Source organism: Uloborus diversus, chromosome 5 (assembly GCF_026930045.1).
Source record: "Uloborus diversus isolate 005 chromosome 5, Udiv.v.3.1, whole genome shotgun sequence".
NCBI classification, from domain to species: Eukaryota; Metazoa; Arthropoda; class Arachnida; order Araneae; family Uloboridae; genus Uloborus; species Uloborus diversus.
This window is the reverse complement of record NC_072735.1, coordinates 113,106,342-113,122,977: the sequence shown is the minus strand read 5'-3', so window position 1 is coordinate 113,122,977 and position 16,636 is coordinate 113,106,342. Positions and strand designations below refer to the sequence as shown.

Genomic DNA, 16,636 nt, shown 5'->3' with positions numbered 1-16,636 from the left:
TAATTTTTATTGAATAAGAGGTAAGATGTTATTGTTCAACTTTTCCAAACTGTGGCCCACCAGGTGATCAATGACCGGAATTCTGGCCCATGCACTCTTGGCAGTTTGACACATCTGTTTTACTTCAATGGGGAGGATGTTTAACATCCTCAAGTTTATCAACTTATTACAAACAATCGAAATTTGTATCTTTTATCCTCTCTATCCCCTTAGTAATGTTAATAGTGAACAAAATCCTTACATATTATTTCTGTACCCTGTTTTTGGTTTTGGTTTCTACGCGAGATCTTCCTCAATTCTTGATCGATTTCTTTGATTAACACCTTATTTTAAAGCTTATCATGCTGGCTACTGACGAAAAATAGACCCACGATCTAAAAATTGTTTTTTTTCTGCTAAAAAACCTGTTTTAAAGAACCAGAATGAGGTTTTTGGTTAAATTTATAACTATAACTTGCACTATGACCAACAGAGCTGAATAGCTTGATCGGCAGAGCGTTCGACTGGTAACCAGGAGAATGAGTGTTCCGGCCCACGTTCGGACAATCTGCATCAAAAAATTAAAATATCAAGCATTACATGAACACTTAATAAAATAAATAACAAACTCGAGGGAATAGAATAAATGAGACGAAACGCTCCTTGCCGTTATGAAAACTTGATGCAACATGGTGCTAAATTACTTCTAAATTGTAAGGCTTTTTTTTTTGTTTGGCTCCCCTTTCCTCTCCCTTAATAAAGCTTAAAAGCACTGGACTTAGTTGGTCCGCTATAAACTAACTGAACTTCGGGCAAGCTCGAGCTGTCCGACATAATAGCATATTCAGATTAATATTACACAGTACATGTACTCATAACATACAGCAGATAACACACGTTAATAAAATAAATGCAATGGGGAACGCTACTTGGTGTTTTGATTCCTTTATGCAGGCTACAGTTATCATTCGGATAAGTTGACTGTTAATCGAAGGGTGTTCTTTGGACAAATGAAAAAATACTACGCCAAATTGAAACTACGAGTTTCACCCAGTAAACCTTTCATTATTTATCCGCGAATACGATATAAAACATTAAAATTACTATCAACTTTAATAGTAAGAAATCATTTTTTACTCCTCTGCTTTCCGCTGAAAAAAAATTGAAGCAGAGTGCGGAGTTCCGCACGGGTCAACTAGTGATGATGAATATTGCATTACATACTTTGAGTTAATTATAACAAATATGTTTGAAACTTTTATCAGAAAATACATGTTTTGAGTATGGGCACTGCCTGAATATCCCTCTATGGCTAAAGCTCAGCTCTAACAAAATGACTCAATTAAAAACAGTTCAAATGACATGCTAACATATCATTTAAACTTGTAAAATTTAAAAAATATATATTCTTGAAAAGTGGACAAATGACAATGAGTGTCTATAAAAATGTTTTTATTACATCATTCAGTTACTTTAAGAAGTGTCTTCTTTTGTTACTCTTGTGTAAATGACTTGACTGTGATGCTTTACAACTTGCTTTATTAGTCCTGAAAATAATATAATGATTATATAACAGCAGAAGCAAAATATATACTAAAAAAAGTACAAACACAAAGTTAACAAAATTAATCCTAGAATCAAAAGCATTTTTCTTGTTCAAATATAAAAGGAAATAATTTCTTTTATGCAAATTTGCTTAACTGAGCAGCCTGAAAAATCCCACAAAGGTTCTCTCACAATAGCTAAGTTATGGACCAGAATTAAAAAAAAAAAAACTAACTCAGTTTTATAGCATACTTTTCATTTTGAGTCACCATTTTATTCAGGACATTGGTCCGCGCTTAATGAATTTTTCGGCATCACTATGAAAGGTAACGTGCAAAAAAAAGATTATAGCCCAGCTATTTGCTGGATGCTGCATTATTTTCCTAAAAAATCCCTGGATGGAAGCAGCAACTAAAAATGAAAATGGGGCTATATAACTAAATTCAAAGTGTGTTCTGCCCACTTTGGGCTAAGTAAAATTTTGAATTCTTAAATCTACTCTGATATATGGATTTACTACAAAACCCTCAGTTTTAAATGCCTCTAAAACCTGTAAAGCAAAAAAATGGGAAGTGTGCCTTTTAAGGGACTTCGTTGTTTTACTGAAAGGGTAAAAAGGGGTTTATTTTTTGAAATTCGCATTTATGAGATAAATAAAAAAAATTCCAATTTGGTGTTTAAAAACATTCAAGCACAAAAAAAAAAAAAAAAAAAGTGAGCATTTTTTTTTTCAAATGAGCTTTTTTTTAATGTTTTTATAGGGCAAAGAAACAAAGTTGCTATTTTGTCCACTTTTTTGTAATGTCTAGGACGCCGGCAGAAACTGAACAAAATTGGACGAAATGAAAAAAAAAAAAAAAATACCGATTATACATACATAAATTTATTGTTATGGTGTAATAAAATTAGTATATTATTCTAATACATTTTCTATTACAAATTTATCATTTAATTGAATCAATAGCTTTAGAATTTCATAAATCTAAAAATAATAAAATTTAACAATGAACAAGCTATTGGGCATGATTAGACTATTATATACAATATATAAACTAAAAATATTTTATAACTGCTATATTTTTTGAGTTTTTATTGATGTCACCACATAGTAAAATATTTACTTTAGTATGGTTGTGGGTACCCAGAACAGTGAAAGGGCTATAACAGGCAAGAGGGTAGATAGCTTAAAAAGGGCCATTAATCTTCATTGGGGACTAATAAATCGACTAGGAACAACCTTGTCAGAGCCTGTTGCTGATCATCGCATTAGTATTTGTATTGCAAGAACAGATTTTACTTCATGTCAACATTTCTTTTATTAATATCAAGTAGTTTTTCTTTTTCTTTTTAAATATGATTTTTAATGTTTTGAAACTCTAACCTTTAAAAACTTTTTCTTTCTACTTTTTAATTTTATAAATGCACTTTTTATGGGCAACAAAAATCCATGTCACAGATAAACATCTTAAAATTCAGCTGATGTGCTTGTTTTATAAATGCTATTACATGCAGTATAATTTATTTCAACACTTTTGATTAACACTTACAATAAAGTTCAACTGATCTTACTTTTTTATTTTCGCTTTAAAATATTTTACAATCAATTGTTTATATGCATATTTATGCATGCTTTTTTATATTAAAATATTACTTGAATAGGAAAAATCTAAATAATTTTGTATTATTTTGAAACTTCAAATATTTAACTCAAAACTTTTAGTTTACTTATAAAGTGGATAAAATGGACAAAATATCATTTGGTCCATTTCATGACAATTTTTTCGAAAGCGGGGAAAACAGAACAACCCTGCATACAAACCCAGAATTACAAGTAAGTTCTATAAGTTTTTTGATTGGTACATGTGTTATTTACTTACTTAACCGAATATATACAAGACATATAGGTTATACTGATATACTTGATTAACAAATCTCAAGATTCAAAAAAAGTCACAATTAAAACTTTTATATTTAATCCTATAAGCAAATAATGATGATATTGCAAAGAAAATATGACTTTCTGAAAGTATGTCATAAGAAAGGGAATTTTAAAACAGTTGAAACAAGAACATGAAAAGAGCAGTGAATAAATACTCATAATAAAAAAATTAAATTTAAAAAAAAAGGTTCACAGCAATATTTTTCAAACTAACAATAAAGGTGTAATAATTCAAATTGACACTACTGCCAAAATTTTGAGACAGGCTAAAAATTAGGAAAATACTCCTGATTTGGAGCGACTTGCAATGTCTGCAAATGGATTACCAGCATTTGAATTCCTCGATTTTATTCTTTTATCGCCATCTTAAATTTCACCATCCAAAATTACACCTCTATTTTATACTCCATTTTTACAGTAGCTATTGGCATAAATCAATTTGAATGCAATTTGATTCACATTTTTGAATGGGGGTTGCAAAAAACATACAAGCCTACTGCTACCGAAAAAAAAACAGGAGGATAGTGGAAAATAATGGTAACACATAATTATTACATTCACACTAAAAGAATCACAACCTAAATTAAAACGATCGAGTTTTGCAAAAGCGGTTCTAACTCAAAAAATCATTAAACAGCTCCAAATGCCTGTTCTGCAGAAACTCAAACATGCGTAAGGGACTGCAATAACAGATGCAAATCTGCACATTTAGGCACAAATTGGTGCTATCTTAATATTATGCATTTTCTGCATGCAGAGCAATGCAATCACATAAAAACACTTAGTCTAAAAACTTTTTGCTCAATATGATATATATCTTGTACTATTCAAGAAATAATTAGAAATATTGCAAAACGAAAGCAGATGCTAAAAGATTCCTGCAGAGTTACAGCAAAAAGCTAATATTGTATGACAAGAGGAATTAAAAAAAAAGTTTAAGTAACTGCTAAAAGAATTTTATCTTTTAGGAAGTAATTCGTGATTTTTTTTTAATGTTTTTTTTTTTTTTTTTTTTTTTTTTTCAACTTAAAGATACAGCTCTTACAGTTTATGGCCTGAAATTTGCAAATCCTAAAATATGCACAATTATCTCTCCTTAGTTGTGCCAGTCGCTATAACTACCGTACTTTTCTGCTTAAAATTGGCCAGAAAAAAAAGAAATCTTTGTATAATCCGCGGTAGCGTAGAATGAGATGCAAAAAAAAAAAAATAATAATAAGTTTTGATTTAACATACAATTTTAGCAACAAAATTTAAAACATGAGGAAGTAATAACTTGTAAGGTCTAATCAAAATTAATCTAAAGAATAATGATTTCTTCTTAAAACTGTGATTACAGTACCCTTATTACTTAAAGACAAAGAGTCAAGACAAAGGAGTAAACGGTCTAATTGTACAAATGAAAACTTCGGCCGTAAGTGTATGTTGTTAACTTCATAGTTGAATTGCATAGTTCTGAATCGCGTAAACATTCAAGCTATGTAAAAAATCTATATGCAGCAAAAGCATAGCTGCCAACATGCCAACTTACCGAAGTATCAAACTTTTAAGTATAATATTTTCAAAACCTTACCTTTAAATGATTTTGCTTTTATAAGCAAAAAAAAAAAAAAAAAAAAACTGAATAAATAAATTTAAAAATAAGTAAATAAATAAACTTTTATTTCTTTGAACAGCTTCGAAAAGTTGCCGACTTCACAGCTTTTAAATATTGTCTATCAAAAAATGTCTCAGTAATGGTGCTTTTAACAGTAGTTTTTTATAGGACTTGGTGCTTTTTTGTAAAAATATGATGTCTGGTGACGTTAGCTCCTCCATGTGCGATCTTGATATCCATATGCAAACTGAGCAAAATGCAAAGTGTTGTCCTTTTCGTGATTCGAAGATTCTAGGGTAATCTTCCAAATAACATTCCAGAAATATCTGGTTATTTCTTAGCTTTAGAAATTTTAACTTAATGCCTCATGCGCGTTGCATCAGAGATTTATGCTTAGGCCACGCCCTTCAGTTGAAGGTCGCTGGAAATAGAGCCCATATAACTGGAGAGGGCGACGCATCCGCCATTTTGGAGCAAGCGTACAACAGCATACCTGCCAACATGTCTACTTGGAAAACCTTACAATCTCCTGTTCAAAACCTTACAATGATTCAAAATAACAATAACACTCTAATTTCCTTTACATTTTTATTACATTACAAGAAACATAACTGTACTAGAAAACATAGAAGGCCATTGAAAACTAAAAATAGAAATGTTCAAAAAATTACAATATCTTGATGAGGTACTGGGGTACCTAATTTTGGTCCAACCTCATACTGCAAATTAAAAAAAAAAAAATTACTCTGCCTCCATACTTTTTAAATGTTTATACGTAGCAGATTTAGCCTTAGCCAAAAACTCTTTATTAAAATTCTGTTGATAGCAGAATTGTTTCTGCATGTTTTTGGCTAGTAAAACATTTTCTAAGTTCTCGTTTGATAAAGAACTTCGGGTTTCAGTTCTTGTTTTCCGCACACAGCTGAATACTCTTTCACATTCACAGTTACTGTGTGGTATTGTTAAGATGCACAACATGAATCTAGCTATTCTACTATATTTAAGTGATCCATCCGCTGCTTTAAATTTGCCCAAAACAAACCACTTTTTATCCACTGTTTCTTCATTTATTACCTCAAGTGGTAAGTCATCAATTTGTAGAGCACAAAATTCTGCTTGGAGTTGATCTTTGGCCTCATCTACAGTTTCGCTAGAATTTTTGAAACTAATAGCTGGAAAGATATCTAAAAAATAATGCACATCCATGAAAGACTTTTGGGAAATTTTGTCAATGTGCGCAACTTCAGCATGCATTAATACATCGCTATTAATCAGAAACTTGAGTCTGATATAATTGCAGCATGCAGAAAAGTACTGTCTAACATCAGAATAAAATTGCTGTTTTTCCTTACTTTCTAATTTATTGACTACTTTTAAGGTAGCACTACCAATTAACAAATCTTGGTCATTTTTCTGGTTGCATCTCTCAGCATACTTCACATCAGTTATACATACACAACTTTTGAGAACAAATGGCTGAACAAATTTGCATAAAATATCTTTGAACATTTCTAACAATAAAGAATTTAAAACATGAATTTTCGGTTCTGCAGACTGCAATATTACATTTGTTTTTTCAAAAATTGGTATCATGAAGTTCAAAAATAAACAATAAGCTTTGTTCAAATCAGAAGTTAAAAACATAAGTAATCGTTCCTCTCTTGTCAAATAACTCTGAGTACATACAGTGCTTTTCTTACTTTAACTTGGCATATTCATAGCACAACTTGAATTTGTCTTCAATTTTTTGGTTGGCTGCTCACTGCTGCATGAAGAGCTTTTCTTAGATGTTTTCAAGGGAATTCGGTATGATTCAAGTGAAGAATTTTTCTTAGAATTATCCGCTTGTACAATCTGATTTTTAAAAAAACTACAAAGTACATCCCATTGTTCTAATAACCGTTTTAAACTCCTGCCTAGAGACAGCCACCGAGTACACACGTGTTTAAGAATTTTGTGGTTTTCCACATCAAATCGGTCTTGCAAATCTTAACTCTTCTTTTCTCTTTGCACTTTTCTCCAAATAATAAAATATGTCGACTAAAATGTCATCCACTGATACAGAAAGGGAGTTGGCTGCCTTCTCAGCAGCTGAGTGAATAAGGTGACAAACACAGCCCATGAAAATGAGATTTTCATTTCTGCTTTTAAGATGAGCAGTAACACCCTTCTTATCGCCAATCATTACATTTGCATTGTCTGCACTATAAGCTATGCAGTTCTCTACACTAATGTTTTTTACCTGCAAGGTATCAAGTAATAATTTCCCAATGTTTTCTCCAGTACAGCGCCCAGATAGCACAGGAAGAGCTAGAAGAGAATTTTTTATTTTGCCCTCTTCAGTGTTGAAATAAACTACCACAATAGGATAAATTTGTGCATTTGAATCATTGCTACCATCAACAGAGATTGTAAACACTGTTTTTTGTAGAATGTCCCTTAATGAGCTTTTACCTTCTAACGCCATCTCCTTAATTATGGCGCTCGTTTTAGTCCGACCACATGCAAATTTTTTAGCAATTTCACATTTAGGAAACATTTTTTTAAAGAGTTGCCCTGCATGATCAGCTATTGCTATAGGCAGATTATGCTCTAATATGAAACTGGTGAAGAGGCACTCCGCACGTATGACATCACTTCCCGCAGCGTCGTCCACACGATTAAAGAATGTCCCGAGTCTCTGAGATTTTTCTTAAATTGCCATATAATCTTGGTGCTTTTTAGTTGCAACATGGTCCTTAATATCACTTTTGCCACCATGCGCAATTTTTATATCGCAACTGCAAATGGTACAGAGCGCAAATGAGGGCCCTTTCCTTGACTGTTTTATGCAGGGGATTTCTTGTGCATAGAATTCCAGAAACACTTGATTATAACTTTTTCCTTCTCCATTTCACGGCAGTGACGATTATCCAATCCAGAAAGAAAGAACACTGTTACGGAAGCAAAATCCAAAAATAAATTCACACGAGGCGAGCAACGCCGATTACGCTATTGCTGCACGTCTTTCTAGCCGGCAGGAGTGGATGCTCAACGAGTTGCTAAAAATCACGATCGACGCATGGAGGCGGGCTTAACAACTTCCTTCGTTTATAAACAAATAGCGCATGCGTAGAGGCTAGGAGAAAAGTGTTGGATGGTATGTCATAGACTAATAATAAGAGTAGACCGAGCTATGGCAACCCTTTTGCTGCTCATAAACCAAACCATGTGACTGGTGGATATCCTAGCAACAGCGGGCGTTGATCGTAGCAGACGATCAACGCCAGTGCGAAATAAGAAAAATAGAATTTATGGAACACGGAAGAATGATCTTTTATGGAGTCCGATTTGTAAATTTGTTATTCTAAGTTGTAAATATTTTGTTAATATAGTGAGTTTTTCGTTTAGATAGTACTGTGCATTTTCTTTAGTCAATTTCAATAACTCTCTTAGCAATCAAAGATGCAAGCGACCAAGAAGAATCAACAAACGGTAAGATTTTTACCTACAGTTTCAATTTAAGATACCGATTAGTACATTTTTGCGTTAACGCAAAACGTTTACGCCATTTCGTTCACGTCAACGCTGACAGCTCCAAATGAAATAAAAGTTACCGAAAACTGATCAAAAACTATTACTAATGTCAAAACAATGCATAACTAAAAGAAAAACAGTTCAATCTCTGCACCTGGAAGTTTTTTTTAATGAAAACACATTGTCGTAAAATACATGTCGAGTGCCAAACTGTAGATAATGCTGCCATCTAGCAACCATGCTGCCAAAGTCTTCGCCAAGCCCTTCCACTAGTCATATGATACATCTATGAACCAATTTTCTTCATCAGCAAGAATGAGAAAGCTCGGTCTACTCTTATTATTAGTCTATGTGGTACGTTGAAATTGCGCATTTCTGCTTCGCGTAAAGGCTTGGGTTTGAAAGCTCAGTGATCACCATGCGTAAAAGCATTGCGGGGTGGCTCCGGTCGATTGTAGATAGATGGGCTTGAGCGCGTTTGATTGTTTGAACGAAAGTTTTGCATTTTTAGGTTTTGGGGGAAATTTTACGCGAAACCGTACAATTTTAGTACAGAACCTTACAACCGTACAATTTGTACCAAAACCGTACAATGTACGGCCAAACCGTACAAGTTGGCAGGTATGCAACAGGGAAAGCTACCTTTATTGGCAATCATTCACCAAACAGGGAACGAGAGAGTCGGAGGGCGAAGGTGAAATTGGCGAAATTTCGGAAACAGTTGGCGTCGTTTCCAGGTTGCTAGTCACTTCGCGGGCTATTAATTATCCATTTCTTTTTTCTTTCTGAATCTAATGGAAATCTGAAGAGCCGAAATCCTTTTTTGAAGCTGTTTATACAATTAACAGCCGAACAACCACCCATTTGACTCATTTTAATATATGCTAAAGAAATGTAAACATCGGCAGCAATGCTAATGCTACGAAGCACTGGATCAAGTTTGCTCCAAAATGGCGGATGCGTCTGCTCCTCCACTATAGGGGCCTTAGCTGGAAAACCCCACCAATCATGTTGGTACTTCCTTGATGCTTGGCGGCAAAACTTATCGTTCTGCGCTGAACTGCTTCGCCAACCGAGATATTGTGCCAAATGTTGGCTTCAAACGAAAGTCTTTAGGAGACGAATAGCACAGAGAATAACAGAGAATCTTTGTGCTTTTCAAGGCGTTTACATCATGCCTTCAGGGGTTGCTTTCAAAAGTGCTGGTAGTAATAGGAAACTTCAACCGTTCGCAATTTATCGTAAAATTAAAACCAGAAACCTAAAAATTGTACAAATTGGCCATAAGACCATACAACCTTACAAAACGTCTGAAATTCTTACAATGTACGACTGAATCGTACAAGTTGGCAGCTATGCAAAAGACATTCAAGCTATGTAAAATAAACAACATACAGTCAGCGGTAACGGTCTCTTGGTGAATCCTACTATGAATATTGAGGTTCAATGCCTTGTTTCTCAAGGTATTATTTCATCTCACTTTAGCTCGAGTTGAGAACTAAATCATAGTTTGGCTACCATTTTTTGAAATTTGGTGACTATTTTCTGGGATTTTTGTAGCTATAGGCTACCAATTACAATTTGCAGTTTTATTGCACAGTAAATTAAGCATATAAAATGAACATTAATGGATCTTAGGTTGCATTTGTATTTACCTTTCTGCTGCAATTCTTCCAAAGCTTTTCTAGCTAATGAGCCTCGAACCTTCAAACGATCTGACACAACAGATGGAGTAATTAACTTATAGCTTGGAATTTCTTTTAACATTTTTTCATATGTTGCTTTGTCAAACAAAACCAAGTTGTTCAATTTGTCACGTACTTTTCCTTTAGACCACTTCTGCAATAGAAAGAAAAAAAAATTAAGACTAGATAATAAAAAACACCACAGAGTAGCCCTCAAGACGGCTGGTTTAACCTACTGTAGTGGCCTTATCAATCTCACTGTCCTACGGCGGCTCGTGCAACCCACCCATGACGAGCACGAGAATATCCTTGTATGTACCTGCTCCTTATTTTTCTTGCCATCTGCAGCTAAACAGTAATTAATCAGCAAACTAAGTCAACATCTCTTCTAAAAAAAGCAATATCCCAACAACATACTTGCCAACCTTCAAAGAAAGAAAAACAGGAGATTCCACTAGAGGCATTTAGGCGATTCACCAGCGACATATCTTCGCAGCAGAATTATTAAATTATGCTTTTAAATAACATGAATACTAAATTTGAAGTGCAATGGGGATTTTTCACAGATGTAAGCTATTTGGTAGTAGCAAGAAAAATATACTGCAAAGGAAAAACCAAAAAACAAGGAGTGAATTTGCTAAAGTTTTGTACATTCCCCAGTCTCTACCAAAAAAGTAGCTACAAAAATTTAATAACTAAAATCTGAAAAGAAAAATCAATAAAAATTAAAATAAAATATAAATTAAATAGGTATAGGGTAGCTCATGTTAAAACAACTTTAAACTTCAAAAATAATTGAAATATTTCCAAGATGCAAAAGGATTGAAATGTGCTGCAATTTTCGAGAAAGCACATGTTTCGTTGAACATGCAAAGAGGAAAGCTTCCAAAAAATTAATTTTAACAAAATGAGTTATTAATTGGAAAAATTCTTATTCCCTAACATTGGTAAACAAGGAAAGGGTGCCATCTATTAAGAAGAAAGTGAAACTTTTTGATGATTGACTGCAAAAACGGGAGAAAATCATAAAAAAGGGGAAATCGGGAGATGGAAGCAAAAAACGGGAGTCTCCCGTTAAAAACAGTAGAGTTGGCAAGTATGCAACAAGCATGTCCTGAAAATTTCAACCTCCCCCCCCCCCCCCGGATGGTTAAAAAAAAAGCTTGCTTTCAGCCAGAGTCCAGGACAACCCCCCCCCCTTTTTTTTACACTTACTAATATTATGCTGTACAAGTTTTAGCTTCTTACTCAAATTTTTAAGACGGTGGCTCAATGACCCCTTAATTTAACATTAGCCGTATCACAGAAAACGCCACAAATTAAGAAATATTTTATTTCCCAAGTTTTTTTTTAAGTAAATAATTATTTTAGTATAAGGTAACAAAATGTAAAGGCAAATTTGATCTGGATTAACAAGGGGCGGAGAAATGAGATTCTACCGTAATAAGTAGAGACGTACCGAGTACTCGGTAACTACTCGGTACTCGGCCTACTCGGCCAATTTGCCGAGTACTCGGTACTCGGCCAAATTCTGATCAGATACTCGGCCAATACCGTGTAGTTGCAAAAAATTGAATATTGTCCAAAGCTGTAATAAAATTTATAAAAAACAAGAGCAAGCATTATATTCTGCAATCATTTACAATTAAAATTTATAAGTCAAACTTAAATTTTGAGAATAATGAAGTTTGTAATGCTTCAATGGAATAAATCTTTATTTTAATGTCCCCAAAGTTAATAAAACTTATTTATTAAAAATTATGCAAAAAAGGTTAAGTATAGAAAATATGGAATTTTTATATTAAAAATGGATTTTTGCTATAAACAAAAATTAGTTATAAAAAATATAAAAATACCTTTGCTTAAAAAATAAAAGGAAATAAAACAACGTTAAAAGTACAGTGCAGGAACACTGCAGACATTTGTTTTGGCGTTACAAGGAATTCCTTTTTCAATGCACAAAATGGGAGCTCGTGGATTTAAAGGCATCCGACAAAAGTTGGATTTTTTTGTCGAATGTCTTTACATTCTTTAGCTCACATGTTATGCACTGAAAAAGACGTTCCGTGTAACGGGAGGGGGTGGGGGCAGAAACATGTGTCTGCAGTGTTCCTGCACATTTGTTGTATTAAAAAAATATTTGTGTTTGGTGGACTAAAACTATAATTGATTGGTTACAGTGAAACCCCTCCTAACGGACACCCCTCTTATGTGGACAATTTTTAATTCCCCAGTTCCAATACAAATAACATTATTAAACCCTTATCCTGCGGACACCTCTCTATTGCGGACAAAAAAAAATTGTCCTGTTAGTGTTCGCATTAGAGGGATTTTACTGTAATTTGTTTTAATTCCAACTTGATTAATCATACCTTTTATTTATTTATTTTTAATTTTAAAAATAATTTTTTTGTAAAACTTTTGACTAAAACAAAATTGTTTATATAATGCATAATTGAATTTCTGCAGGAATTCAGTTTTAAAAACTATTATATAGACAAGGAGATCTATACTACTATTCCAATAAGTTCAAAATTCATCACATGTGTGTCGGTGGTTCTTCTTAAAACATAATTGGTACTTGGTAACTCGGCCGAGTACTCGGTAACTCGGTACTCGGCCGAGTAGTGAAAGGCCGAGTACTCGGTACTCGGCCGAAAAGCTACTCGGTACGTCTCTAGTAATAAGTATCTTTTTAATGTTCAGAACACGTTGGGATATTTGGTCATAATAGTACTCAGTCCCAACAAAGATTCATCATTGACATTTAAAAAAAAAATCAATAACCGTTCAAGGGCCAATCAATCAAAATATTCAGCCATTTTTTATTTCGAGATATTAAATCAACCAAAAAAATCAGCCTTTATAATTTTTTCAAAACTTCAAAATAGTTCAAATTACTATATGAGGGAAGGATCATCGCTCTAACCTAATATATATCCACACTAGCAAAAGTACCCGGCGTTGCTTGGTTCAGTAGTAATTGTGAGGAACAATCGCTACTTTCATTCATTTTCTGTTTCCACTGAAAAAAACTCATAACAAACTGCTTTGACGTGATTAAAAATCGAGCTTCTTGCTTACCCATAAAAGTAAAATAGCAATAAGTATTAAGAACAAAATAGTATTGATTTAGAAACGAAAGCACTATATTTAAGCATATACAAATTTCCAAAACATGAAATTATTCTTCTCATGTTTAAAAGATTAATCTGTTGATACTTTTTTTTAACATGGAGTCTAAAACCTCCTCTGTATTGCTAATGAAGTTGCACGTAATCCCCTTATACTTGCTTTAGTTATTTTGGGAAATTTCAATCATTGTGGGCTCTTGGTGCGATTTTACCCAATTTGCGGGAATCGTTTTGGGATACCTTCGATGATGCTCCCTCCTTCGTTCCTTACTTTGTGAAACGATATGATATTAATTTTCGTTACAAAGATATTATCGCCAGATGCTGAGATACTTTTGGTCACCATAAAATGGCAATAAAGAGTTTCATCCGAAATGTTTCCAAAATAAGTAGTAAAATTTGGCGATTGTTTGAAATTGTGCAAAAAGGAAATTTAATGGAAGTTTTTGTGCTGTTTTATTTAAAGTAATTTTTAAATATAACTTAAATAAGACATTTTGTTGCTGGAAATTAAGATTTGCCTAATTTAGTTGCTGGATTATTTAACACAGTAAAAAAAGTTTTTTAAAGATTCTTTGATTGGCGATATTTTGTTTACATGGTGAAAGCTGAGAAACATTATGACGTAGTCCTCGGCTTCAAAAACAGCGACGTTGAAAAAAACTGCCAAATGCATCAGCTACGGAAATCTTTCTACAAAAATTTTGGCGATCTGCTGGTTAATTGGATAATGAGTAAGTGTTCAATCAGCATAAATAATAATAAAAACCAAATTACATTAAAGTTCCGTTTAAATGGAAAATGATCAGCCAAATCATATATTATTTGCCAATCTTGTGCAAAAATCTTACTTCAAGATTTGACTTGAGAAAAGCCTTGAACAGTCATGAAAAGCAAAGATAGTCAACAATACAACAATTGTCGCTATCGACAGGTAGTTGAGATGATTCACTAAATACTGTATTGAGTTTAGGAAAGCCTTCGAACATGGAACTAAAAAGCGCATAACTAGTTTTTTATTCTACTTAGAAATTTCGAACAGGTGCCATCTTCAGCAGAAAAATCAGAGCTTTCGATGGACATATAATGTAAATATGTGCAAGTATTTTTTCATCCCTATATTACAGAATTTATACGAAAATTGTATTTTATTGCTCCCCTAAGGCGGTTTTTCCCCCCATAACGGGACGAAAACTACCCTATGTGTTATTCTGATGCATAAGCTATATTATTGTAAAGTTTCATCAAAATCCGTTCAGTAGTTTTTGCGTGGAAGAGTAACAAACATCCATCCATACAAACTTTCGCATATATAATAGTAGTAAGATTGTGTTCAGTTTATGAATAAAATATAAATGATTTCAGTTGTTTTCAATTCAATTATTTTCAAAAGCAAATATTTGAAACATTACTTTTTACTGCTTATGATATTAATTAGTAAGATAATAGTATTGTCTATGCTCTATAAGTGTCTTGTCGATTTGCTGCTTTTCATTAACACCCAAACTGTTACAGGAACGTTACGTATCTAAAACCGAAGGTTTGATTTTGGGGTCAATCTTAAGCACTACCCCCCCCCCCTAAAATAGTAGCCTGCATCCACCCTTAGCCAACGCCCACTCCCCCACCCCCCACAATATTAAATGCCTATCACATTTGCCTCAAAAAGTGATCCTCTGAAAGCATCCTCACTGATTACAATAAAGCCATCAGGGATGCTAAATATGATTCCTGGAAGAATGTTTGTTATAATATTAAGGATGTTCCCGCTATGGCCAGAATAATGAAATTCATGACCAGAGACAAACTGCTACTACATTAATAAAATACTGCTAAATACATTAAAGCGTACTGACAGTAGCTTCACTGAATCTGGATGCGATACCCTAGCAGAGATACTAAAGGTTCATTTCCCTGGTTCAAACATTATAGATGGCCCACTCCCTTTGGCCACATTACCTGTTATCTGGTACACAAAATGCAAATGGGACTGTACTAGAAGTATTGTCACTTATGAAAGGGTTCTTTGGGCAATTAACTCACTTAAGCCTTTCAAGACTCCTGTAATGGATGGCATTGTTCCAGCCCTTCTTCATAAGGGCATTGAGGTTCTTGCCCCTTTACTCTGTAGGATTTTTAGAGCTTATTCTGCTTTCGAGCACGTTCAAATTGCTAGGTCAGTAACATTACTTTTTTTTAGACAAACTCTCAGCTGCTCTGACGAGGTCAAGTATCTTGGGATCTATTTTGACTCCAAGATGAACTGGAAGAAGCACTTCACCTACTGTCTGGCAAAGGCTAGTAAGGTCCTTTGGTCTTGCAAGAGAGCTATTGGTAGAACCTGGGGGCTCAGCCCCAGGGTTATCCATTAGATCTACAAGATGGTCTTCTATCCCATCATTACGTTTGGCTCTATTGTCTGGTGGTCCAGAACCAAACTTGACATTGTTAGAAATGAGCTCAACAAGCTGCAGAGGACGGTCTGCATAGCCATGACTGGATGTATTAGGACAACGTTTACTACTGCGCTGGAACTACTTTTAGTTTTATGCCCCCTCCATATGCGGATTGAAGCTAAAGCTCTTTTGTGCATGGAGAGGCTTAATCAGAGTGACTGGAGGGATGTTGCCTTATCTCATGGTAAAGGTTGCACTCTGGTACACCAGGGTTTGGTTTTTTGCCGGCAAAAAGGTATTTTTGCCGGGACCTATGCCTAAAACCTATTTTTGTCGGGCGGTAAAAACCGTGGTTTTTCCATGTTTTTTTCCGCCTCCGGCAAAAACTTGCCAACCCTGTGGTACACTGATGGCTCTAAAATGAATGAAAGGACTGGGGTTTCTTGTCTCGGTACTGGTATTGAGTATTTTTGTTCTTTCGGCAAGTTTACTTGTTTTTCAGGCTGAAATTTATGCTATCCTGGTGCGTTGTGGTATTTGCTTGAGTCGTGGCTATAGAGACCGTTGTGTTCATATATGCTGACAGTCAAGCTGCCTTAAATGCACTTAAGGTTGTTATGACATCTCACATTGTTTGGGATTGCTATAATTTGCTCTGCAATCTTGCAAAACTGAATTAGGTTACCCTTTGTTGGGTACCAGGACGCTCCGGAGTGCAGGGAAACCGACTATCTTGCTCGGAAAGGCTCTGATATCCCTTTTGTTGGCCCTGAGCCAGCAATTCGGATTTCGAAAAATCTTATGATGGCTGTTTTTGATATTTTTGGTACTATAACTGGCACAAC

The 16,636-nt window shown here is 34.3% G+C and overlaps 1 protein-coding gene across 1 annotated transcript in view; it reads right to left on the bottom strand.

Moving 5' to 3' along the window:
* Positions 1-1,414: 1,414 nt before the first annotated feature.
* The window catches only part of LOC129222268 (40S ribosomal protein S25-like), a 38,994-nt gene continuing 23,772 nt past the window's right edge, over positions 1,415-16,636 (bottom strand). Inside the window, exons 3-4 of the mRNA XM_054856748.1 lie at positions 10,232-10,415; positions 1,415-1,526 (exon numbers count right to left, since the gene is read on the bottom strand). Of these exons, the coding sequence (XP_054712723.1) occupies positions 1,453-1,526; positions 10,232-10,415 (258 nt within the window). The 3' untranslated portion in view covers positions 1,415-1,452. The remainder of the gene's footprint in view (positions 1,527-10,231; positions 10,416-16,636) is intronic.